Source organism: Lagenorhynchus albirostris, chromosome 18, assembly GCF_949774975.1.
Source record: "Lagenorhynchus albirostris chromosome 18, mLagAlb1.1, whole genome shotgun sequence".
Taxonomy (NCBI): domain Eukaryota; kingdom Metazoa; phylum Chordata; class Mammalia; order Artiodactyla; family Delphinidae; genus Lagenorhynchus; species Lagenorhynchus albirostris.
Genome location: NC_083112.1, coordinates 75,472,633 through 75,500,065, shown reverse-complemented (window position 1 = coordinate 75,500,065; position 27,433 = coordinate 75,472,633). Strand labels below are relative to the sequence as shown.

General features: G+C 41.1%; 1 protein-coding gene across 1 annotated transcript in view; it reads right to left on the bottom strand.

The window, feature by feature from the left end:
* The window catches only part of MYO16 (myosin XVI), a 427,643-nt gene that overhangs the window by 121,574 nt on the left and 278,636 nt on the right, over positions 1-27,433 (bottom strand). The window contains exons 24-27 of the mRNA XM_060128880.1: positions 12,496-12,571; positions 7,694-7,869; positions 4,904-4,984; positions 4,402-4,607 (exon numbers count right to left, since the gene is read on the bottom strand). Of these exons, the coding sequence (XP_059984863.1) occupies positions 4,402-4,607; positions 4,904-4,984; positions 7,694-7,869; positions 12,496-12,571 (539 nt within the window). The remainder of the gene's footprint in view (positions 1-4,401; positions 4,608-4,903; positions 4,985-7,693; positions 7,870-12,495; positions 12,572-27,433) is intronic.

The window sequence follows — 27,433 nt, the reverse complement described above, 5'->3', positions numbered from 1 at the left end:
TTTTAAATCACATGACATGTGCATGTAAACTAGACTTCTTCCCATTAGCGCAAGAGTAGCACATAATACGAACAAAGTCCCAAAAACTTCCCAGCATAACTTGTCCAGCTATGCTACCTATTGAGACCATATCAACACACACCTACGAACACAGGTATTCGCAGCCAGCTCAGGCTGCCATAACAAAATCCCACAGACCTGGTGGGTTAAACAACAGGAGTTTATTTTCTCACAGTCCTGGAGGCTGGGAAGTCCAGGATCAAGGTGTGGGCCAGTTAGTTTCTACCAAGGTCTCCTCCTGGCTTGCAGACAGCTGCCTTTCCACTGCATCCTCAGATAGCAGAGAAGAAGGACATGCTCTCTGGTGACTTTTCTTATAAGGACACCAATCCTATTGGATCAGGACCCCACCCTTAGGACCTCACTTAACCTTAATTACCTCTTTATAGAACCCATCTCCAAATACAGTCACCTTGCGGGGTACAGCTTCAATGTATGAGTTTTTGTGGAGGGAACAATTCAGTCCACAGCAATAGGTGATCCAATTATGTATCATGATTTGCACATAATAATTTACTTCTATTGCTCCTTTCCTTCTTCCTCATATACCCAAACCTGTGAGGCTTCTTGCCATGGAGATAGGAACTTGCATTTTTACTACCCCATTCAGAAACTATTGATGCTATTAGGGAAAAAATTCAACAAGCATGCTTCTCATTTAATCAAAATAGGATTTCTCGACAAACACAGTTCTCCGGTTTTGATTAGGAAGACTCAGAATGATGGACAGTTATTAAAGCCAGGATACCAGGAAGCGAATTTGCAATACCATCACGTCCACCTACAGATTCCGCAGAACTGCCCATTATCCACATTTACTGTCATGTTGGGTTTCAGAAGCGATAAATGCTGTTGAGATGAGTAGGTGCTGGTTTCAAAACTGGACATATTTTTCCTCTTTGTCCAGCATTTTTGTGGTAACCATATTCCTCTTTGTAAACTAAACAAAGTAATTTGTTTGATTGGTTTTTATTCTCTAACAGTTAAGACAAGGTGATACAAACAGAAAAGAAATGTTTTACATAGGAACTGTTATCTGATATTTTGGCAACCAAAACTATTAAATCGCACCTCGAGGCTGTGTTTATACAACGAAGCTTGATTGCCCGGGGGGATTTCAAGGTTCTGATGAGCTTTCTGAAAAAATGCGTTACTTGTTGATGTGACAATGTGTGGATTGTGTTTTATTCAAGTTCTGTAGAAGCTGATAATCTCTCTACAGATCAGTGTTTTTGTGATAATATTCCAGATAGGCATCCTTTATGTAAGAGTGACGGTGACAAATTCCCACTGAAGTACATTAATAATTCCATTTCTACTAATGTGCAATTACAAATAAAGATGATAAATTGAAATCACATCTCCTGTTGCGTAAGGGGCTGGTTAAAGAAAAGCAGAGATTTACCAAAAAGTATCATTTCCCATCCCCACTATTCTTTTCAACAAACATAGTGCAGCTATCGTCTCTGTTATGGAGAAACGTTACTTTACACTGAACAGCTATTAATCCCCAATGCCAGCTTCATTCCTAAAACATTGACCAAAACCCAAAACGCACAGGTATTGTGACTGAATAAGACGTGGCCTCTGCCTAGAAGTCAGAGTAAAGCAAGAAATGCATATATATGGAAGACTGTACTTAATTTTAAAAGATAATCATTGCATACACTATTGTAATAGAGATAAGAAATTCTGGTAGGTATATATGTCAAACTAGACAAATACAAATAACAAAGGTAAAATTATTTTCTATTTATTATTATATATAATATTGGGAACCTGCACACACATGTACATACATGTACACACATGTACATACACAGCCATGTTCTCCACCCTTTTCTGGGAAAATAGGACAATTCAAGTGACTGCCTGTTGGAGTAGCTGTAAGGAAGATCCATGCAGCTACTAAAGATTATACCAGAGAAACTCTGAGGGACACTTTAATGCCAAGCTTCTTTGATTCCATGAGTCGAAGACATTCTAACAAAATAAACAGCAGAAAATGCACTGAATGCACTTTAAAAAATATTCATAGGGTGAGATTAACCCTATTTAATATCCAGTGCAGGAATCCACTCACAGTGCTTCTGAAACTGCATCCGGATCACTTGGAAATCTCAACAGATTTGCAGATTTTAATTCAGTAAATGCCTGAGATTTTGCATCCTCGACAAGTTCCCTTTGCTTATCAAGGCATTCACCTACTTTCAATCCTTGTCTGGGGAAAAACAAAACCAAACAAAGATGTAATCCCCAAGTGAGTAGATGTTCTAGGGCAGTAGTTCTCAAAAGGTTGTCCACACACCAGCAACATCAGTATCACCTGGGAACTCGCTAAAAATGCTGATTCACGGACCTCACCTAGACCGACTGAACCAGGAACTCTGGGGCTGCCGCCCAGGAATCTGTATTTTAACAAGCCTATGATGGACACTAACGTTGCAGAACCATGATTCTCAGCACGGCTTGGGAAGGGAGTCAGTGCTGCTGAGTGAACTACAGTTTATCAAGGCTGGTGACCCTCTGAGACCGTATGATGCCAGCAATAACAGCACCACACCCCTCCCCATCAGACAAACCAGGGGGTCCTTGGACTCCACTCTCTGTTGACTGTCATTCAGAAGGTCCGGGGTAAATGTGGGAATCTATTACTTCAAACTTGTTTATAGGCAGGTTTTAAACTCATTGAATCGAAGACCACTTGGACTTAAAGGGGTGGGAAGGCTGACTTTTAATACTTAAACTGTAAAGTGTGAGAAATATATACTCATAACAGACCAAACATTTCTGGAGACTCTAAATGGACGTCCACTGAGGGAACAGAAAGAGGCAGAGCAGAGCTGTCCCTACCAGACACCTCTTAATGTACAATAAGCAGTGATGTGACACCACCATCCCTACCCAACAAAAGCACAAATTAATTCTTATATTCAGTACATATTAATTCTTAATGTATCCCTGTGTAGTGCCCAACTTTGCAGTTTTCCCCTATAAATAGTAGACAGTGTGTCTATTAGCTCATGAATTAGCATCTTTTAAGTTTTTAAACACAATTATCTTGTCTATCTACACGATACACTCTGCAGGTTAAACATATTCATTCTCCAGATACTTTATCCTGAAATGTGGTGGATTTTATCTCCTCCCTTCTGAATAGTCTATCAGCTCTTTGAGAATGAATGGCTCATACGATGTTTATTTTCTTATTTGTGTCTTTGTGAAATTTACCAAAATACACAATAAACAGATGCTACTTCTATCCTCCGGGAAAACAAATGTGATACAAATTAAACGTAGAATTGTAGTCACAGTTTAAATATCAAACCCTTTGTCCTGATTATTTCCAACTTGCTGATTTCAGTTTTTTGGTTGATTGCTTTTCCTGAATTGAGCAGCTTCTTCAAACCAGTGGCTCAAATGGAACTTCTGGTCAACAAAACCTTAAAATCTCTTTTTTTTAGCTGAATGGTTTGCCAAACACATTTCTCCATACTATTTGTACAGTTAGTTTTTAACCATAAATGCTAGATTTTATACTTGTAATATTGATATTACTTTATGTCAATGTTATTTTTAAATTTCATGGTTTTATATAAGATGACCAAATACTTTGTTTCCTTTTTGCCCATCCTCCCTTTTATTGTTTGACTGCCTGAAAACAGATATCCTCATTATTTTCACTGCCTGTATTCCCATAAAATTTTATTTACAAAAAATAGGTAGTGGGCTGGATGTGCCCATGAATGCCGTTTGCCGACACTTGACCTCAAAAAAATTTGTTCATACATATAAAAGGAGAAAATAATCACATACTTAGTTTCTTATATCAAATTATAATTTTATGTCAATATTATAAGCAACAATTTTATAAATGTTTAAATCCGAGGAAACCTAAATTTAAGGGAACACGAAAATTGTTTCCAAGCTATCGGGTCTGCAGTAAAGTTTAGTAACTTTTTTTTTTTTTTTTGGTGGCACGCGGGCCTCTCAATGTTGTGGACTCTCCCGTTGCGGAGCACAGGCTCTGGACGCGCAGGCTCAGCGGCCATGGCTCACGGGCCCAGCCGCTCCGCGGCATGTGGGATCTTCCCGGACCGGGGCACGAACCCGCGTCCTCTGCATCGGCAGGCGGACTCTCAACCACTGCGCCACCAGGGAAGCCCAGTAACTTTTTATATAAGCTTTGTCAGCGTATTTCATTGCTTCCCACAGTATTTTGTCTACTCAGGGTAAAAGAATATGAATAATAAAAGAAATGCCAGAAAAGAAAACAGAAGATCCACGCTACAATATCATCAACATGGTCCTGGGAACAGTGGACACAAGAGCAGAACCTACCTTGACAGGAAATCCGAGAAGGAAAGGCGGACAGGGTATCCGTGTCTGATGATCTTCACCATCTCCAGGACCCCAATGTATTGCAGCTGAGCAGACACGTAAAAATTATCAAAAGTATCTGGTAGCCTCGAGTTATTGGGCTTGATGCAATGAATAAAGTGTGGAGTGCACTTCTGAAGTTTTCCAGTAATATCCGTCAGAGTTTTCTAAGGAGAGAAGTAAAGCACAACTGATTCCCCAAAGAGGACACCGACTGACAAGGTAAAGCAATTTTTAAATAAAAATCTTTATCTTCAATCCATGATTCTTATTTATTATGCATTCACTTGCTTTGTGTGTGTGTGTGTGTGTGTGTGTGTGTGTGTGTGTGTGTGTGTGTGTGTGTGTATGCTTACTTTTTGGAAGGTCCTTAAGTGCTGCAAATGGAGGAGAATTCCATGTAAACCCTCTACAGTTGATATAATCAAAATGGAAGTTTTTGAAATCTGAAAACTTCACTAACCCTGAGTTGCGATGCAATGGTGGCCGGGCCTCCCCGTTCTAGTCTTTGAAGAAATGTAGAATTTCCTTTCTTTTTTAATAACTGTAATGAAAACAAAAGGAAAGGGTGAGCAGGTTTATTTTACTAAATTCCAGTTTAGAGGGAAAAAAATTAACCTTCTGATTCATATAAACTCACTTACAGGCAGATGTAGATTTAAAACAGACTATAAAAATCAGTTTTTTTAAAACAAATGATTTTCTGTAATGGTACCACGAGCTAGAAAAATGGGCAACTACATGTAAAGTAACCATTTCTGTAGCCTTTCAAGTCCATGGCTGTCACGAACCTGCATCTACTTTCATTTGAGAATAGACAGATGTTGACTTGCTTGGTGGTACAGTAAACTCCCCCGGTATCCTGATTGTATTACTAATTGTGCATGTTTACCATGAAATGTAGCTTACTCTGCGGTAAAAGGATACAATTGATATTTTACATGACAAAGATTTGATGTTTTAACAATCACTGGTTTGTTCCGTAAGTTTAACTATAATCAGTGTCCTACTCATTTTTTCTTTCCCTTCCTTTTCTCTTTTTTTTAATGACTAAAAGGGGTTAGTAAATTACTTGCCTGTGAAAAATGACAGTAGACTTTCTTCGATAAGTAGTTACATATAGCTCTTAAAAGAAAATAATTCAAACGTAGCAAAGATTAAATAATAATGCAGATAAAAGAAGTCAGTGAAAATGAAGCCAGTGGGTAAAGAACGAAAGGCAGAAAGTAATTAATTAAATCCCACCAGGGGTTAAAAGAAACCTCAGCCACTAATATACTATTACATTTCACGAAATCACACAGACTGAGACCAACAGATCTATCGATCCAAAATCATTTATCTTAAAATAAAAGGTCTCGATAGAACAAAAAATTTGATGAAACATCCTTGTCAATATGGTGCTATTGCTATCATGGCAATAGCTCACTTCCTTCCGTTGAGATGAACTGTCAAGCTGAAAAGATCAATTGTAACTGACAAGGGAATGGAAAACGAAGCGATTGGTCTAAGATCAACTTGTTTTCTACAAACACAAAGCCGAACGTGATGCTCAGTTGAAGGGTGGGTAGATGGCTACCCTGCTGGTCACAGGGATGGGTGTGCAGGGGTGAGGACCCTCGGAGGGAAGAGAGGAATGGAACACTTAAGGAAAAATCATAATAAATAAATCTTCATCCCTTGAAATGGAACACTCAATTTCCCTTTCCGGGTGGAGGAACTGCTGTGAATTATCTCGCTTTTGCAGTCCTTCAGGGAAAAGACTAATGGCATCTATGCCTGGTAATGTTTAATAATTAAGGTTAAAAATTACAGTTTGGAGGTGTGTGGCGATTTCTTACTCATGGTTTCCAGGGTGACTGAGAAAGGAAAGGCCAGAAGTTTCAGCGAAACCACCAGGAATAGAGATGGAGCTTTACAAGGGGAACACTTTGTCCTTTTTATGTAAAAGATGCCATTTTATATGCAGTGAGATTGAATTCCTGTGATGGTCCAGTTCTGGAACAACCATATCGAAGGACCCTTAAATCTAGGGTCTAATGGCTAAACATATACACACACACTCAGGAGGACACACACACACACACACACACACAGACACTTCTAATACGCTACACACATTTCTGCCATTCTTCTATAATACAGTTGACTTTAATTATGCTTTTATTTTAATTGGTAAGTTAAAATGCAGTTCAGCAAGCTACAGTGACTGAATTTCTAAGATTGATTGTCCTGGACACCTTCCCAACCATATTTCTCATTTTTTAAGAGTTTTTATAAAGGCAAGCAAAACAAACTGGGCTACGACTGGGCACTGAATTCATAAACATAAAACATTTCAGTCTGAAACAACTCTTCACTGTATTTTTTGTTCTATTTTACAAATCGTCAGAATCTTTAGGTTGTAAGTACAACCACGCTGGTGTGGGACAAATACCCGTTAAATGGCACAGATGAAACTGTTTGCGGGGCAGGAATACAGACGCAGACGTAGAGAATGGACGTGTGGACACAGGGCAGCGGGGGTGGGGTGGGATGAACTGGGAGATTAGGTTTGACATAAATACACCACCATGTGTAAAACAGATAGCTAGTGGGGACCTGCGGGACAGCACAGGGCTCAGCTCGGTGCTCTGTGGTGACCTAGAGGGGTGGGATGGTGGGGAGGGAGGTCCAAAAGGGAGGGGATCTATGTATACATACAGCTGATTCACTTCGTTGTACACCAGAAACTAACACAACATGGTAAAGCAACTATACCCCAATAAAAAATTAGTATAATGCTGAAATAAATTAAAAATCTACGGAACTCTAGGACCTGAAAAATACACTATGTCTATATGAGAAACTACAATTTATTGTTTAGAGACCTGAAGCCTCTGAAGTGATTAATATCAACAGAATAAGGTAGCTCAGTTTATTCCCTTTAATCCTACTGTCCCTGAAGTTACCTCCCATTCATCAAAAAGACAGTCACAGGATGAGATGTAAAAAGGGTGCTGCACAGACAACAACTAAAATGACTGATACTCTATTTGCTGTCAAATTTTCACTCCACTGCACTTTCTTATAACTGTCCTCTCTCAGCGGGTTGTACTTTAGGTAAGCAGTCTTTCCTTTCATTTTTTCAATTAAAATATCAATTTATTTCCATGAGCATTGAGGATTGTGCTTGTTTTTCTTTAAAAGAAGAAGCAAATGTGCTAATAAGCAAACTTCAAAACAACCAGACACGAATCATAAAAACTCCTACCTTACTAAGTTCTGGATAATTCCTGTTTTCTCCAATCATTGAAGAAGCTGTCATTTTCTTACTGAGCCAGGCAGATTTATGTCCTCTGAATTTAAAAGAAGGAGAGGAAGGTACGAGGGCTCCTGTTGGTGACAGTTTCGACTGGAACAGATGATTGATCATGACATTTTCACTAGCTAGGAAATAAATAAATGAAGATTGTAAGCGGCATTAAAATCGTAATTCATGCAAGCGTTAAGCTCACACGTCATCCAAGCGTTCTAACCACTAAAACATTCTGAGTGGGGAGGGAATTTAGGAGTCTGCCTTTCCTTTTGCCTCTTTTTCATTTTCCCCACTACTCATCACGCTGTTTGATGAATTCTGACCTTTTTTTGCCCTTGGGCCAGATCCCATGCTCTCCCGTCCCCCACCTGAGCCCTGAATCCCTTGCTCTAGAACTGAGTGGCTCTTACTGCTCTCCTAACAGCCAGACCGGATCGGACCTGCTCAGACCTAAGGGGCCTCAGTGCACTTGACCAAGTCATGAAATGGTCTTGGTCAGCAGCTCTCCATTCCAGGAAAATAACTGCCGGGGACACACGTCCCCAGGAAGAACCTCTCTCCGAGTGGAATGCAGACATTGGGGAGCCCCTGTCTCATTCAACTGTCTCAGCTGTTAGGGGGAAAAGTGCCTCTTTTTCTGATCCAGTTAAGCTGGAAAGGTGAAAGCAAGTTGATATATTAGGTGTTAGGTTATAAAAATTCTGGTAATTCTGGGTCCATATGTCTTTCTTGACACCTCAGGGAGAAATGGGCTCATGAATGGATGGACACATTTGAATAGCAAAGTGAAAACCATGTCTGTGACAGTTAAGGATCTAGAAGGCATGTTTCTTGGGTTACTTCTATCTGTATGTAGACAGTTTTTAAGCCTTAATTTCCTTTTCTGTGAAATAACCACCCGAGTACCTACTCTGTGGATTCCCGCAAGATTAAAGTGTGATGTAACATGCATAAGTCATTCATCGGACAGCTGGCAGCGTTCAGGAGCAAAGTGGTTTAGTTTCCACCATTTCTGCACTCAGATTATTTTGTTTGCCCAGCTAATGTATTTATTAGCAGTGCCTTGAGTGAAAAGTCGCTATATGAATAAACAAATAGGGAGCTAGGAGGAGGGTCAGAGAAGGGAGATACAATTATAGATTACAGGAAGGCAAAAAGGAGCCCTGTGGAGTTGGCTGGACATTATAGGTATCACGATAATATACTGCGATATATCTATCCATATCTATATCTATATATACACACACACATATCTATGCAAAATCTATGCCTATATCTTAAATTTCCTAGTTCTGAAAGGATCTAAAAGCAATGACACGCCAGTAGCAATGAGCTCACCCTGCCCCCATTTCTTAGTGTTTCTTAACACCATTCACTTCTAAAATAAATCAAGTCTTCTTGGATAAGTGGCCAATTCTGGATCTGAGGCAAGGTAGAAGATCCTAGAACACTTTGGAAAGCCGGAATGTAAGAAAGTACCCCAACAGACATGAGAACCTGTCAAAAGGACATAGGAACTAGCTTGGAGGGGTTCTCACTGGCCAAGTCTTGGGCAATTTTAGTATCAAAATAATGACCAAACTGGGCTTCCACTTCTTAAAATATTAATGTCATGAAGAAAAAGGAAAGCTGAGGAAATGTCCCAGCTTAAAGAAGACTGACAAGAAATGGCAAGTAAACTCAGCAAATGGTCCTGAATTGGGAGAAAAATGATTATGAAAGACATTAGTGGGATAATTGGTAAAGTGTTACATAAACTCTGAATTAGATATTGGTATCATATCAATGTTTAATCGTCTGATAATTTACTGAGGATATCTACGATCATGTCCTTGGTCTTAGGATAGGGAGCAAAGTATTTAGGCACGAAGACACTTTTGGCCATTCTCCAGTGGCTCAGAGAGTGTGCGTACATACACATGCACGCACACACGGAGATGGAAGGAAGGAGAGAGTGAGAGAGAAAAGGAGAAAGGAAATGAAAAAAGTCAATCTGGGAAAAGAGCACACGGGAGTTCCTTGTACTAATTTTGTGACTTTAAGTTTGAAATCATTTAAAAACAGTGAAACAATAAACATATAATACCATGGCCTATGTAACTTAATTAAAAATATTATTTGTAATTTCTAGCTAGTCTGTGGATGGACGGGACCACAGATAAATAGTGCAACTTGGTACTCCCATAACTGCGGAAAAAGGCTTTACTACGTCTGTAAACACTAGACATAACTATGAACCGAAACATGTAAGTCACCTGTTTCTGTCCTTTCTCTGGATCACACACCCAGGCTGCATGAAGGTAAAGCAGGGGTAGCATCCCCCTACGATGGAGATGCCATCAGGCCTCACCCCTAACAGCAGAGCCCAGCCCATAAGCTGAGCCAGTGGGAGGTGAGAGCAGGTTCCTCGGCACATTAAAAAGAGAAATTCGGCCATCGTGTTGCCACCTAGAGCCTGAGAAGGAAGTCCCTAGCGAAGAGACAGCTTTGGCCTCCCTTCCCTATTTCTAGGAGTCACTTGCTGCAGGCATTTTTCTTCATGTCACCCTGTATACACGTTGCAATGGGAAGCATCCCTCTCTGGGCTCTAGACACAATGCACTGGGCGCCTTTCTGCCCGTAAAACGGGCTGAGCTAACTGAGGTTGCCCACAGTCTATGAACAGGTCTGCACAAATGCCAACAGCATCACCGACAATAAATAGTAAAATCTCCTCTACTCGTAAGTAGACTTAAGAGTCTGGACTGTACCTGCTTCTTTCTGAGTCAAGTGGACTTGATTTCCCATCTTGGGCATCAACGAGGGCACTGTCTGTGTGAGCTGTGCCACCCAGTTCCCTGTCTGCACTGGTCAGGGGTGTCACAGACACAGCTGGATTTGTAGGGATCCTGCCACAGACCCTGCCTCCTTCCACACCTGGGAGCTTTTGGATAATATGAGAATTAAATCAGATGCTGTAAGCAGAGTACTTAGCAAGGTGCCTGGAGACAGGAATTACCACTATTATCTATAAATTACGCTTGCTTTTAATAACTATTTGCAGTGCCAAAACATTCCATAGATTCATAAAATACTATCACAACCATGCATCTTTGCTTGTGTGATAGAACGAGTAAGCAACTGTGGCCTGTGGGCCAAATCCACAGGCCACAGTTTTTGTAAATAAAGTTTTATTGAAATACAGCCACATCCATCTGTATTGTCTACGGTTGCTTCCTCATTATCATAGCAGAGTTGAGTAGTTGCAACAGTGAACTTACGGCTCGCAAAGCCTGAAATATTTACTCTCTAGCCCTCTGCAGAAAATGCTTTGCACCTCTTATATGAACACATAAGGGCACGTTGCAATTTTTGTCGTCTTGCTCAGATGTATGTATAGTCTAAAATATTTAGAATAAAATAAGATACGCCTGTTTTCTCTTGGCACTTGTTAGCAAGCATACACAAAAGAATGACTTTAAGATATAGGGACTCTGTTAAGATAAGCAGAATTGCAGTAACTGAAGCCATCATGTTTTCTTTCTAAATACATATTCCGTCACCGTGAAATACAAAAAAAAGGAGGCCTAGTGCCAACTTTGAAAACATGCTGTATATTAGTTCTTCATAAAATACATGGATTTTATGTACGTTATACAATTTTAAGTATGTTATGAATGAAAGTCCAAATATTTGAAAACTAGAAGGAAGATATTTCCAGTGATAATCAAGAAGATCAATTATCTTACTTCTTTCTTTTTACACAGTATTATTCCAAGTCCATGTTTTTATCATTAGTCTCAGCCTTTAAGAGAACTCAATAACCATACATTCTAAGAGGCAAGCAGAGTCATTCCCCATGAAAAGCAATATACTGCAACTCTACTATTTGATTTAAGGTAAATATATTCCTCCAGCCGGAAGTGATATGGATGTCTTATTTCCAGCTCAAAGGCATCCAACTATTTCATGAAAGGCTATGATATGCTTCTTTTCCCAGGAATGATAAATGGCCCCATCTCACTTAGAGCAACTTAAAGCACAAAGATGATACATTTTAATTCATTGAAGAGGTTATTAAGAAAATGTGAATCACTGCAGAACTTCTATTAAGAAAATAATTACTAGAGGAGATAGAACTATACATATATGTAAATTTATAGCTCTATATGTAAATACAGAGATATATATAATTATACCACATATAATCCCAGTACATCGTTTTACATATAGTATAGAATTATAGAGATATGTATAGAGATATGTATATAAACTACTAAGGTTCACTAAGTAGATGTCACCTATAAATTTATATGGATATATACATATATGCATGTGTGTATGTATATATCAATTTGTACCCTCATTTTACTTTGTAAGCATTAGTTTTTTATAGCTGAAAGTACACAAGAATAAAATACCACCCTTAGATGTGCTCCAGAGTCATCTTAAGTAATGAAACTCACCCTGCTGTGGGGAAGCCATGTGCATCTTCATCAGTCTTCACACAAGAGCTTCTTTATATTCACATGCCAAACTGGTGAAGGTGTTTTATATTTCTATCTGCTAAAAGCTTAGTTAAATTATGGTTTCTACCAGACTCTAAATTAAATTGTAACCAGTGTGTAGCATGGCAAGCTCCATTCCTTATTATTCTGGGCATTAGAACACGAAAGATAGTTCAATTATCCTTAGCTGGTGGCATATTTTATAGGGCCATGTTCAGAGACAGAGACATAAAGAATGTGTGGCATTTTAACCGTACGGGGAACACTTACTTTTCATTACAAATAGAAGATTCTGTGAAAGGGAGTCTTTATTTTTTTCAATTGCTCCAACAATTTCATACATTACCTATAATAAAAGAAAGTGGTATAATTACTAATGGTTAAACATGACCACGAAAGTAATTTCCTTTAAAGATAACTTGACTCAGCGGCAGTTTTAAATTATTCATAAGAGCAGTGTCTTCAGGTCTTAGAGTTCTCGCTACAGGCAAGTTCAAAGCTCCCATTCCCAGGCTCTGATTGCCGGGGCCCTCCTCCAATCGCGAGTTTAGGAGAAAGGGGTGCTGACTCACAGCCACCATAGCCTGTTTATTCTGAAAAACCCTCACCTGCTCCGAAAACTCTCTAAACCAAGTAGGAAGACTTCATGACACCTTGGGAGGGAAGGAAATGAGGCGTCAGTTTGAGAAACGGAGCACTGTCTCTATTAAAAAACTTAAAATAGAGCTACTGTATGATCCTGCAATCCCACTCCTGGGCATATATCCAGAGAAAACTCTAATTCCAAAAGATACATGCAATGCTCACAGCAGCACTATTTACAAGAGTCAAGCTATGGAAGCAACCTGAATGTCCACTGACAGGTGAATGGATAAAAACGATGTGGTATATATATACAGTGGAATACTACTCAGCCATAAAAACGAATTAAATAGTGCCATGTGCAGCAACATGGATGGACCTAGAGATTCTCATATTGAGTGAAGTAAGTCAGAGAAAGACAAATATTGTATGATGTCACTTATATGTGGAATCTAAAAAAATGATAGCAAATGAACTTATTTACAAAAGAAATAGACTCACAGATGTAGAAAACAAACTTATGGTCACCAAAGTGGATAGCGGGGTGGGGGGGGAGAGATAAATCAGGAGTTTGGGATTAACAGATACACACTACTATATAGAAAATACTAAACAACAAGGACCTACTGTAGAGCACAGAAAACTATACTCAATATCTTGTAATAACCTATAATGGAAAAGAATCTGAAAAAGAGTAGATATTGAACAGATATGTACATATATATGCATGTATGCGTAACTGAATCACTTTGCTGTACACTTGAAACTAACACAACATTGTAAATTAACTACACTTCAGTAAAAAAAAAAAGCGTTCCTTTGGAGCATTTAAGCAGTGAATAAAATCTGAAGTCCTTAAAACAAAGAAAACTCAGGAAACAATTAATTCTGGATTATTCAAAGAACAGGTTTTTTTTCTGTCACAGTTTACTTACGAACATATTTAAATGACTTTATTGTCTGGTTTTGCTGGTATTCCCACCTGGCCTGGGAGACTTGATTTTTGAAGAGAGACGTGGTTTTATTGTCTCTCTCAGCCTCAGCTAAGTGTGAGCTCCCAAGTGGGGTCCAGAGGGTCAGATCAGCCACAAGGCTCATCGGGTTCAACAGCTGCTGCTGCTTCGCCACGGCTGGGTGTCACAGGCTGTCCTTTACACCGGGTGGACCAGGACTGACCCCAAGGAGGGCAGCTGGTCAGTGATGTCTCTTTGTCCTGCATCACCGTGAGGGAGTGTGGGTGGTTAGACCAGTGAAGGTGACAGTCACCCGACTCCTTGGGGAATTTTAACTGGATGGCCCAGAGGAGATTGTCTCATTGGCAGCAAGATGGAACTAGACAGAAAGAATCCATGAGAAAGAGGCTGAGTGGCCAGTGAGAGGAAGCTAGAAAAAGGCCAGATGACCCCCAGTGAGTCTTGGTTCCTAGCGGGTTTTCAAGTTCCAATGCCTAACTGTGTCATCCTTACAATAAAGCCTTGCTGGTATTTTATTCTTTGCTGTCACAAGAGCCTAAACGGCACAGAAATCCCAAGATACCCTGCAGATTCCCAGATTTTCCAACATGAATTTGGATCAGAAGACTGCTTGAGCTAAGAGGCAAACAACTAAACAACTTTAAGATACTTCTCAATCATTACCTAATTATCCAGTTTGCCCCTGGGCCAGAACATGGCTTGCCAATATTAAAATGTAAGCTATGTATCATGTTACATATTACACATGGTTGAATATAAACAATTTTTACATCATCTAGAGCAGTGGTTCTCAACCAGGGATGATGGTGACACTTTCAGTGCCTGGAGTCTTCTGCGTTTGTCACAGCTGAAGGGCTGGAAGGACAGGGATGCTACAAGCGTCCTACAGTGCCCTGGACAGCTCCACAGTGAAGAAGTATCTGGCCCCCAATGACCTTGGGAGTGGGGTTGAGAAACCTTAACCTGGAGTTTGGCTTCTACACGCCTTCCTGTATTAGAGACAGCAGTGCCCAGAGACCACAGACACCCAGCTAAGCTGCTCTGCATCTATATGGACTTTGGCAGGTTATTTAATGTCCCAGAGCTGAGCCTGCAGTGTAGGGTCCTCCTCTGTATGGTTCCAATCTATAATTCTAGCCTCTTCTTTTCACGGGCATCGGATGATTCTGAAGTAAACACACACACACACACACACAGTTGGACTACCTGATTTTTTCTAAATACATTCCTTGCCTGTCTTTGCTCCTGTCGTGCCTTGCTTTGTGATGGGCCTTCCTGCTGTACCTTGAGGGAGTGACTATGGATTTGCTCAGCTCTGTCTCTGCAGCAACAAGCAAAATGCTCTGTCCACTGGGAAGATTCATTTAATGTTTGGTGAAATGAACAAAAAGGTTTCGTTATATTGTGACCACATATAGCATAACATCGAGCTTCCCCTTTTTATTTAAGATTATGTTGATGAGTCTTTCATTATCACAAGATCATGTGCTCTGGGAAGTCCTCATGAATGGCGTCCTGGTTGTACTTGGAGAGTTAGACAAAAAGCTAAAGGTCTCCCATTAAAACTAAAGTTCAAAACCTCCCAGTTGGAGACACCAGCTAGAGAAGTTACGTGGAAAAGGTACTTAACGAAATCCATACAAGTGCAAACACTAAAGAAGGGCAGTTTGGTGCTTGTAGGAAGCATGGAGTTGGGCAAAAGTTTTTACTTCATATAAAATTAATAAGTCTTGAAGCAGGTGAGCTTAATTATTTTGTGACAATGGGAAAACTGCTTTAGCTCTTTGAGTCTTTCTTTATGTGTTAAATTAATATTCTGCAAAGGCATTCCAAGCTTAAGAGCTTCTGAGCCTATTCCTAAGACAGGGATGATTATAGTACTGACAGGATTTGAGTTGACAGCTCAACAGAAGTATTAGACATTACCCCCCAAGACAGCTTATTTTATCATAATTAATACAATAATGCTAACGACTCTGTGTTACATAAACTTGGCATTAGTGGAATGCTAACACATGGTTCCATATCATGTTTTTTTTTCCTGGTCCCAAATCTGGAATCAAGTATTTCCTCAAGGAGCCCTTTCATATTTTACAGGAAAATTGTAATTAGAGACCTAGAGGTGCACAATAGCATAGTATTATCAAGCTAGTCGGTGTTTCTAGGACTTTTCAGGGGATGAGCTGAGAAATACATGCACACAACACACATATGTGTGCACATACATCTGAGATGGGTTTAGTTTTTCTTTTTAAGGGTAAAATACAATCTGTTTCCAGACTTGGTCTTTTAATCATGATGATTTCCTCGATCCAATAAAGTTTGGTATTGGCCTTGTCAAAGGCAACTAGAAAATCTAAATAAATGATATCCACTCATGCCCATTTATTATGTCCATAGATAACCTGCTCCCATCACCTTTAAATGCTTCTTAAACTTTTAATTTTGAGATAATTGTAGATTCACTGTTGTAAGAAATAACAGCGATAGAGCCGGTGGACCCTTTACCCCATTCCCGCCAGTGATAACATCGGACAAAACCATCACCAGCAGGATATTGACATCAGCGCAGGGAAGACTCAGGACTCATTTCATATGTGGTGAATTGAGGTCATTTGTGTTTTGTGAGGAACTGGTCCAGTTCATCTAAGTCATCAAATTTATATGTGATGGTTGTTTGTAGTATTTATTCCCTTTTGATCTTTTTGTTGACTGCAGGGTCTGTATTCATATTTCCTGTTTTATTCCTGGTATTAGCAATTTGAGTCTTTTCTCTTTTTTCCTTGTCATTCCTTACTAGAGGTTTGTCATTTTTATGGTTATTTTAAGAGAACCAACTCTTTGTTTCATTGATTTTCTCTATTTTTAAAAAAATTCCACGCATTTTGCTCTCGGTTTGCTCTTGGATTTCCTTCTGTTTGCTTGTTCTGGGTTTATTTTACTTTCCTTCTCCTAGGTTGTTGAGGTGGAAGCTTAGATTACTGACTTGAGACTTTCCTCTTTTCTAATATGTGTATGTGGTGCTATAAATTTTCCTCTTGGCACTGTTTTAGGCCTGTCTCAAAAGTTTGATATGTTGTATTTTCATTTTCATTCAGTTCAACATATTTTTGAATTCCCTTGAAACTTCATTTTTGATTTATGGATTATTTAGAAGGGCATTTTTTAGTTTCCAGGTATTTGGAGATTTTCCTGTTATTTTTCTCTTCTTGATTTTTAGTTTGAGTCCATTGTGATAGGAAAGTCCCAGTCTGTATAATTTCAATCCTTTGGAATTTTAGGTTTGGTTTATGGCCCAGAATATAGTCTTTCTTGAAGCATGGACTTGAAAAGAATGAGAATTCTGCTTCTCTTGGTTTACACATCTATAAGTGAGCAGATCCCATTGGTTGATGGTGTTGAGTTCTTCTACATCCTTTCTGATTTCCCACAAAGCTGTTCTATCAATTGAGAAGAGGACGTTGAAGTTTCCCACTTAACCTTCTGGTTAGTTGACTCAGCAGGGGAAGACAGGCACAGACTCATTACTGTCAAGTGGAGAATTCGGGGTCCCCGCTCAACCTCCTCTGACACAAAAGAAGAGGGGATTCTCATTGCCGCTGGGTGGGCAGGAGTTCTGGGTCTCCACTGGGCCTCCAGGCGCACTTCCCTGGCTACAGGGTGAGCAGGTGGAAGGTGTTGACGTGCCTCTCTACTGCCACCCCATTGGGCTCCTGGTGATTCAAAGGGCAGTGAGCCTCGGCCTAGTTAAATGGACAGAGGAATCTGTATGAATGGGAAAACAGCAAGGAGAAAAACTCAATGTACCCTAGGAATCACCCTAGCTCTGTGAGTCTGTGATGCCAGGGCGACAGATCAGGCCTGTCCTGTCTCAGCTGTGCCACTCGGGAGGGACGTAGCGGGCATTGCTGGAATGGCAGGAGCAGGTTTCAGGCATGGGCCTTTCTAGGTCACTCAAGACAGCTCCTCTGTTCTCAGCCCCACCCCTCCTTTTCCTGCTGGTTTATTGTTTGGGGGATGAAAGGAGAAAAAACTTGAAAGCACAAAAGATAGAGGCCAGGATAAAGGCTCTTTTTCCCCCTCCGTCTTTACATAACTGAAACTCAGGTGTTATTTTTTTTTCCTCTTAAGGATTCATGCTATAAGAGACAGCAACCCTCATGCATGTAACAGAGAAATTTACATGCATACAGGTCCATACAAATCTTAAAGGGAATTGTCATGTAGTCAAAGATTTCCTTTGGAATGATTCTGTTCAATAAAATGGCTCCAAAGGAAATTGAGCATTTTCCTCACGTTTCAGCAGTTAGCACACGCATCTAAACGCTTTGGTGAGGATGCCCAGTGAGAAGGGTGTAAGCTAGGGACCGCGGCCACGCGCTCCCTTTTTGGATGTGCTTGCTGTAACGCTCCGGCACTGCAATACATACAATTAAAAGAAAAATTACGTTCGCTGTATATAAAAACAGGGGTTATAAAACTTTCGTCATGGGTGTGAATCACAGTCCATCAAGATACTTAGTCTCCCGGGTCCACAAAGAAAAGTTACGAAAGGCCAGAGCACATGCGTTGTCTTCCCAACTGGAGGCTGTCAGGCTCAGGTTTGGCTCGTCTCCAAGGAAACTGAAGCGCAGGAGCGAGCGCGCTCCGGGAAACGGCTCCATCCGCCATCTCTGATTTGAATCCCCTGAATTAAAGCGAGAGCAGTTGGCTTACTCCACATGGATAAGCAAAGCATGGGGCCTGCCCGAGCTGGGGCCTAACATCCTAACGTCTGTGGTCTCATCAGCCCCGCTCCAGGCGCTGGCGGAGGGCCATGCGAGGTCAAGGAAGGTGTGCTAGTCTGCCATGCTCCCACCAGCTGCCCTCAGCTCCACTCCCCGTAAAACAGTCTCCTCCCTTCCTATCTCCAGCCTCAGAGGAGGCAGCCGCTTCACACGTCTCTGGGTCACCTCATCGTCTCCCATCTGTCTCAACTTTTCCTGGGGAACCGAATCCCTGTACTCCTTTTCTTCTGCCTGAAAATGTGGAGCAGTTTCTTTTTCAGGCTAGACCCCGGCTGACCTCCACCAGCCCCAATTTCTCGCTCTGTCTATTCCTGTCTTGGTGCTGACAGCTCAGCTGCTTCTACCTGCTCTGCAGCTCAAAAGGACAAGGAGAGATACCGTGTTCATCACTGTTCAGAACACCTGACGAGAGATAACGAAGCTCTTGAAGGTAGGACGGAAAGCCAGGAGAGCAAGGCAGTCCTAGAAGGGCGGAAGGATGGATGCAGACAGAGCGATAAAAACTACTCGTTCCGAGAAGACTGAGGGTGCAAGGAGATGGCATCGCAGCCCGTGAAATGAACCACGTGCAGCGAGCGGGGGGGTCTCAGCGTACCTGCAGCGAGGCCTCACAGGTTAGAGAAAAAGAAATGGAAACAAATAGAGCATGTCACCGTAGGCTAGAAACGTAAATGTCACAACCAACTCTCCATTCAGGCCAGAATCAGGAGGCCAACAGGAAACCACCTGAGTGGGAAAACAAGGGTGGAGAATTCTTAGGAGAGCCTTCTGTGGCATCACTTAGGGATTCGCTACCTAGACTTCCTGCGTCTTCTTTGTCCTTCCTTCTCCTACTGGGCTGAGACGTTACCCATAGTAACATATAAAACACTGCATTAGGATGAGAGCCTTTTCCAGAGTGGACACTCTACCTCGCAAGGCAAAATGTAAAGGACAAACTGAATTGCTAATTATAGTATCACCTAATTAATGTAGTTCCGATGTGGAAATCTGTATTTCCATGTGGTTAAGTGCTAAAAGTTCAACTTCCTCTAATGAAGCTACCCTCAGTGATAACTGAGGCATTTCAGGACATCCCAGACTACAGCATGGACAGCTTACGTGTGCTTCTGGCGGCATTGATATTGCCTTTATATGTGTGTGTGTGTGTACATATTTCTCTAAGGACGGTATTTGACTTGGACATCTCTGTCTATCTATGGGTCTATGGACCTATTGCTCTCACACCAATTTGAGGGCAGAGCAGTGATTGCTTTATACAGCAGGCAAATAGGGCCATAAATACTTTTACACAGTTTCTTCCCCCAGCACCTAAACCAAGAGGGAGGAGACTTCATGGAACGCCCTCACACACTTGGACAATGTCCCAGCACTTAGGGAGACACTGGGAATGGGTGATCGACCCCCACTAAGTAGCACAAAGTCAGAAATGGGCAGAAGGATGGGGTGCGTGTGAGGGAAGGCACAGCCCTGCTGCAAGAGGAAGGGCCGCTGTGTGTCAGCTCCAGAAAGTGGAGAGCAGGACATATTATGTTTTTTGATGAACTACAAAGGGTGTGATGAAGTTTCCTCATCTGGTCCACAATCCCAAGTTGGGTTACATCCTGCCCAAGAGGCTATATGTGAGGCTGAGAGGAGTGGGGTCCGGTGGAAAGCGTCAGAAACCAGGGCCCCAGGAGAGCAGCCAGCTGGGGGGTTAGGGGGGGACAGCATCACCAAGGGCACGGGAAGGGCCTCAAAGCCCTCCCAGGGGAGCATCTCAGGGACGCATGGAAGCACCCAAGCCAGCATCAGCCCTAAATACCGAAAGGAGCTGTGTGCATGAAGCCATATTGGGATGAAATGAGAGGACCCAGCACAAGAATAGACAGAAACAGGATGCTCCAGGCCACGGTACAGTGTCTCCTGTGTGGCTCAGGCTTGACGGGACTGGACGGTCAGCTAAAGTTCGTGGTTCTGATCACTACACAGGACCAGAAACTCCTCGTCTCTGAGTTGAGTCCGCGAGCACCAATGAAAGCAAATAAAGGACTTTCTATTACTTAGAAGAGACCAGAAATATCGCTGGAGCTGCCTGGGTTTTTTTCTGGTTAAAAGGAAGGGTTGTCCCAGCTGAATATATTTTAAAAAGTGGTGTGAACCCAAAACAAAAATCGAATCCTGATTACATCTCCCGAGTTGTGCATATTCAACTACCAGGTACACGAAGAACGAGAGTGTTAAAACGATCTGGAAGATCTGATTTTTAAAAGAGAAACCAGAGTTTATTCTTCTACCAAAGGAGGTAAACTGGGAGGTAAAAATATGGCAAAGAAGGCAGGCGTCACCGCCACTGTTTCAGGACTATTATTAACAAGTCGAATCAGAATAATCACATTTAATTCTGGACAGTGTCACCAGGGAAACAAGAAGATAAATGAAATAAAAGCAGTTCATATGCCTTTAAGTAAAGAGATTCATTCATCCCTTTATTCATAATTCGCATTTCTTCCATCAGTTAGTGTTAGGACACTGTTGAAGGGACCCAAGAGGGGGAGGTGATGTGACCTCGGGCGCTGGAATACAAATGAGGGCTATTTGGATTCTAAGGGTAGGTGGGGAGAGAGTAGCTCGCATTTGGTAATTAACTGGGTTTCTGATTTTACCATGAGTTGAAAAGTGGGACAAATACGGCAAATCAGTTTTATTTACTTTTTTGAAGTCAGCTGAGAGAGTGTTTGGGAATTTAGTTTAGTTAGCCACTGGATCTGTTAACGTGAAGACGCCACTCAAGCAGAGATACTAAAAAGTAGACCTGTAGGTGTGAAGCCCACAGAGAAACAGACTGGAGAGACATGGGAGCCGTGTCATCTACGAAACTGAATCATGAGAGCATATAAACTCCTAGAAAGAGACATAAAATACTCTCCTGGGAATCATCAATATTTACAGAACGGAAGTAAATTCACTCATCAGTCAAATTCATAACCCCCTTCTCCACCATGCTATTTACATGATGCAAAATATAATCGCTAGGAAAGAGGTGGGATTCACAGCTGATAAAAATGGGCAACTTTTGAGATAGACTCTTGAGTTCACTATAGCACATTAGAATGTGTGTAAAGATTGGATTTTAGCAAAAGAAATAAGATCGTTTTCAGTAAACATAAATGGGTCTGATAATTTTTCATGCCTGGTTTCAGCTTTCTATCTGAGGTCTGCTGAAAAATGTCTGGATTTCATGCGTGGTGGTAAATTGATCTCTCTCTTGCATCAATATTTATAAGCAGAGGCTTCTGTTTTTTACTTTTCCATTAAGTGATTCCATCTAATAGTTTTGCTTGCCCTCATTCTGATCCACTTTAAGTTGATAAGTACCAATCAACAGAGAAAGTTATTAGAAGCACATAGTATTCCTGTTAAGAGTCCTTATCTAGATATCTAGATTCTGGATAGGGGCATTGAACTAAAATTACCACAACTGAAATTTATGAACATGCTTCATTGGTTCCTTTTAAGGAGAAAAAATACCAATCAACTTACAATAGGATATCAGTATTCTAGGAAATCTAAAGTTCCCTATTTATAAATGTCTGTCAACCCATGAAGATAAAAGAACCAGTTAAATCTTTGAAAAAAAACGGTAAGATTCCCTAAATAAGAGCCTGCATTTTCTCTTCCTAATAAAACTCTGGATAAGGAAACATTTATTAAGTCTACAAAAATGTATTTATGCCAAAGGTGAAATTGATGGAAGAAACGGAGCACAAGGGGCCTGGGGGAGTTAATTTTTATTCTTCTAAAAGTTTGCCCAAGAGGTGAACAGATACAGATGTAAATTAAGCTCTCTTTGTGTGGGTCAAAATATCTCTGTCAAATAACCTTTAACAGTATCAGTTTGGCTTGGACCAGACAGGTTTCATTGTTATGTCTGGGGATTCTGCCTGGAGAAAAGAAAGAGGGAAATAAATGGAAACTTCCTTACTGATGAGTTCATCTCCTTTTCCCGCTGATTTAAAGGTTCAATTTCAGAGTCTTCTTGGGAACACTGTGTCCCCCACCAACCTCTGGAGATGAAGGCCAGGAGACAAACTACAGAAGGTATTCCTGACGCAGGTGACACAGGGAAATTGAAGGGACTGAGGTTTCACCCACATACACGTTATGTAAATACATCTGAGGACAGAGAGGTCGGCTTTCATCCCTCTGTCACCTAGAACGTTCTGCAGCCTCAAGGAGATAGAGATCTCTGCTTCTCAGACGTCTGGGCAACACCGTAAATCTCAACCGACATATTTCAAACTGCATTTATTCCACAATAGGGGGAGATCCTTTTCAAGGAGAAGGGAAAAAGAGTTCAGGTATTTTATAGACTGGCCAGAAGTCAGTCTTTTCCACACATCACTCCTATCAGCAATGTTTTAGTAACTGGGTTCCCGGAAAGGCCTGTGGAAATCAGTGACATGATGATGATGATCAGGGTCTACAGTCTGGGATTAGGACTTCATCCACCTCACCAGGATGTGACTTAGGAGGATGGAAAAGGATCCTTGATGAATACAAGCAAACCCCACCCCTGTAAAGACACACCCATGAGCACATTATATAATGGGCTATACATTTTCCTTCTGTTGTAAATTACATCTTGGAATATGTATGTAAATTGCAGGGAGCACTTCAATTTTCTTAAGGAAAATGATATTGAAAGGATCTTTAAAAATCTGCAGTAAAACTTCACACACCTGTATGCTTGATTAAACTATTAGTCATAAAGCTAAATGGTAAAGAATATAATTTTTTACAAAAATTCTCTTTAATCAAGGCAGCGTTACCCATCACAAAAACCACCTGTATAGTCAGTGAAAAACAGAATGTCACATTTACATAAGGTGAAACATTGATCTAAATATTTTTTCTTTTAATATTATAGTTTCCATAGATCGAGACAATCTCAATTTCCTGCACTTACCTTCCACTGAAGTCTTTCAAGTGTGATAGGAAGTACAAGAAAATACCGTACTATAACTTTGGTGGTTACATATTCTTTATCATCTGCTAAAGCGCTATGAATAACATCATGATAAATAAAAATAAATATTCTAACACATTTATAAAACATTTATTTATGCAACATGAGCACATTTACAACATACAAGAATTAACAAATATCTTTCTTAACTAATCAAGGACATTTACCAATGACTCAATTTGAGAAAGTCAGTTGGGCCTCTAGTATTCTCAATACAGCCAGTTGATTAGGTGATTCCCGAAATATTTTCAGGACTTCGATACTTGTGATTGATGAGTTTAAAATTTTGCCAGATATGGTGGTATTCCTGCATGGAAAGACCTTCAGCAGTTGTTGGGGAAATAGGATTCGCATCTTTGACACAACGTCTCCAAACAGTTGTACCTGCACTGATTGCTTGCCCACCACTTACCCTTCAGAACAAGTTTACGAGGTTCATAAGTATATTCCCCTTAATTACAAACCCCATGAGTATGCTAGCTGAGGGTCAGTGTATCCCTCAAAGTCACAGCGAGGGAGCCCCAAGTGCCCCAGTGCGTCTTCTCTGTTACACAACACAGATTTCATGACTGAGATAATAAACACTAAGATTTCAGCACATACCATGGTGGCGAGAGAAAGATATGGGGGTGGGGGGATGAGAAAGCTGAGACACTGTATTGTGACCTACTGGTCTGCAGTGGGTTGAATGGTGTGACCCCAAAATTCATGCCCACCCAGAACCACAGAATGTGCCCTTTTATGGAAATAAGACCTTTGTGGAGGTAATTAGTTAAGACGAGGTCCTACTGGATGGGAGGGGACCCTAAATCCAATGGCTGGTGTCCTTAAAGAAGAGAAAGGGACACAAAGACACATGCAGAGAGAAAACCTCGTGAAGACAGAGGCAGAGACCTTGGTGCTGTGTCTACAAACCAAGGAACACCAACTGCTGGCAAGCCCAGAAGCTGGAAGAGAGGCTTTGAACAGATTTCTCTCAGAGCCTGCGGAGGGACCCAACCTGCGGACACCTGATTTTAGACTCCGGCCGCCAGAACTGTGAGAGAGGATACGTTTGCACGGTTTTAAGCCATGCTGGATGGGGGACTTCGTAATGATGCCCCCAGGAGACTCACACGTAACTGTATAATATTTGGTGAACCACTAAACTCCACCAAGGCTTACTTCACTGGAAAACTGACACAGTAATATTTACAAAGACGGTTGTGGTGAAAATGTTACCCAGGCGCTCTGCAAATTGAACACTGCTAGGTAAGCATCAGGTGTGCTTATGGATGAGGGAAGAGACAGAGCAGGGAAATGCGGATCAGGACAAGAACTTGGCCTTGGGAAGATGGGTACGATTTGGAAAGAAAGAGGAAAGGGGCATTACGGGTGAGGACACCATGTGAGCAAAAATAGAGATGGAGAAATGCAGGAGTCATTTTCAAATGGATCAAATGTGTTAAAAGAAAAAAAAACCTACAATGCTACGAGTTAAAACTCCTCACTGCTGTTCTAATCTGTAAACATTGACCCAATGAACACGTGCATTGGCTTCCTGGGGCTGCTATAACCAGCACCCACTCTGGAACCTGGCATCCCTGCCCTCCTTGCCTGCTTCGCCAAGCTTCTGCTGGCCTGTGGCAGCACCACTCTGGTCTCCACTTGCTTTTCTCTCTCAAATCTCCCTCGGCCCTGCTCTTATAAGGATACTTGTCACTGGGCTTAGCGCTCAACAGATAATCCAGGAAGACCTTCTTGTCTCAAGATCCTTGACTTAATTACATATGCAAAAGGCCTTTTCCCAAATAAGATCCCAGTCGTAGGTTCTAGGCATGAGCCCGAGGACCTGTCTTTTGTGTGGGGCAGGCACCGTTCCATCCACGACGATACTTATGGGTTTGGAAACAGAAGGAGGCTAAAACCCAGGCACATCACCTTAGGTAAGAGCAACACCACCAGGATGATTTGTATAAATCATCAAGGCCAGTCATACAATGGGACACTTATCTGAGATCCCCAAAGAATCACTTCATGCCAAAAAAGAAATGATCATAATAAACAACGTTCAGACAAAGACCTTATGAGCAGACACCAAAGAAGGTCAAATGTGTGTCATATATTTTAGAGCTATTAATCTTGACCTCTGTTTTCACGAATTTAACTTTTATTACTTCAGATTGCTTTACTATCTCTTAATCGATTTCCTTTTCTCGTGTTAAAATGTAGGAACTTCAGGGCTTCCCTGGTGGCGCAGTGGTTGAGAGTCCGCCTGCCGATGCAGGGGACGCGGGTTCGTGCCGCGGTCCGGGAGGATCCCACATGCCGCGGAGCGGCTGGGCCCATGAGCCATGGCCGCTGAGCCTGCGCGTCTGGAGCCTGTGCTCCGCGACGGGAGAGGCCACAACAGTGAGAGGCCCGCGTACCGCAGGAAAAAAAAAAAAATGTAGGAACTTCAAAATACTATTTCCTATTAGAGTTTAGGAATCACCTTCATGGAAATTCAACTTTCCTAAGAACCAACGTCTTTTGCCAAATCCTAATTCTTCTTTCCTTCAAGATTCTTAATTTTAAAAGCCAATAAAATCAGACACACTTCTGGATTTAATGCTTATCCATCATTTAAATCACTAAAAGAAGTTTAAGAGCAATTCCTAAAACAGGTAACCCCATATAAGGTTTAAAATTTGCTAAAACAAATAACAACGATAAAAAACACACAACTCACAGCTTCTTTAATTCAAATTCATGCTCATTAGTGAGACCCTGTTAATATTTCATGCACAGCCTCATCCCATTTACTTTAAAATATTTCTGTAATGGAGATTGGAAAATACACCACGCTCCTATGAGTAATGAAAAATTCAAATGTGTTTAGGGAAGATCGTCAGCTATAATTTAAATAATGTTGCTTAAACATTTCTAAAAGGACTTCTGAGCCTCTGCCCCAAATGAGATTCAGAAACATGGCAGGGTCTCGCAGTCAGAGCAGAACAGTCAGGTGTGTGGGTCTCTGGGGGCAGGAGGCTGGATGTCAATATCATCACCAGCAGTAATGATTGTTCTTCCTGTGAGATACGGCATGTTTTTACTAACAGAACTAGGTAAACCAGGCATGGAGGGGCAAGTGATGATAAGAACTCTCTAGCACATCCATCCGGACAAGAGGAGACTACTAACAAACCCACGAACCCCAAAGCCATTGAGGTCTCCTCTGGTATCAACTTTATCATCAAAGAGCTATTCAGGATTGCTCATCCTACTGTCCAAACTAGACCCTGCCTGGTGACTTTAAGCCAATGAGCTCTTTGCTACATCTCCTGATTTATAAAATGCAGAAAGTGCTGCTTTCCTTGAAAATGCAATAGCTCAAAATTTAAGTATACAAAGTTACATCTGATGATTAGAATGGCATATGGCTTGACATATTGCCACAAATTACATAGGATCTAGACTTTACCATGTGAATGAGTCCTCAGGGAGTCCTGGGGCTAAGACTCTTCAGTACATCTCAGCGAAATGAAAGACTTTTATAAAACCGCAAAATTGACTCCAATTATGGAAAATCCTGCTTTAAAAGATAAAGGTGCTCTTACAGGAAATGTCGTGATTCCACAGGGCTTTAGCTACGTGGCAACTAATCAGCTGGCTTTCTCTGCTTTGCTTCATGGCTATCAGAACTCAGTGAAATGATTCCATTCACTCAAACTCTCCATTGTTTTTCCCCAGATTTTCTTAAAACCATTGACATTTTACTAGGTGCTTGTAGAATACTTTTTGAATGCAAACATCCAATAATTAGTCAGCAAAATTTTATTCCAAAGCTTGCTACCATTCAGTTTAATGCAATTTTCACTTATTGAACATCTAGTGTA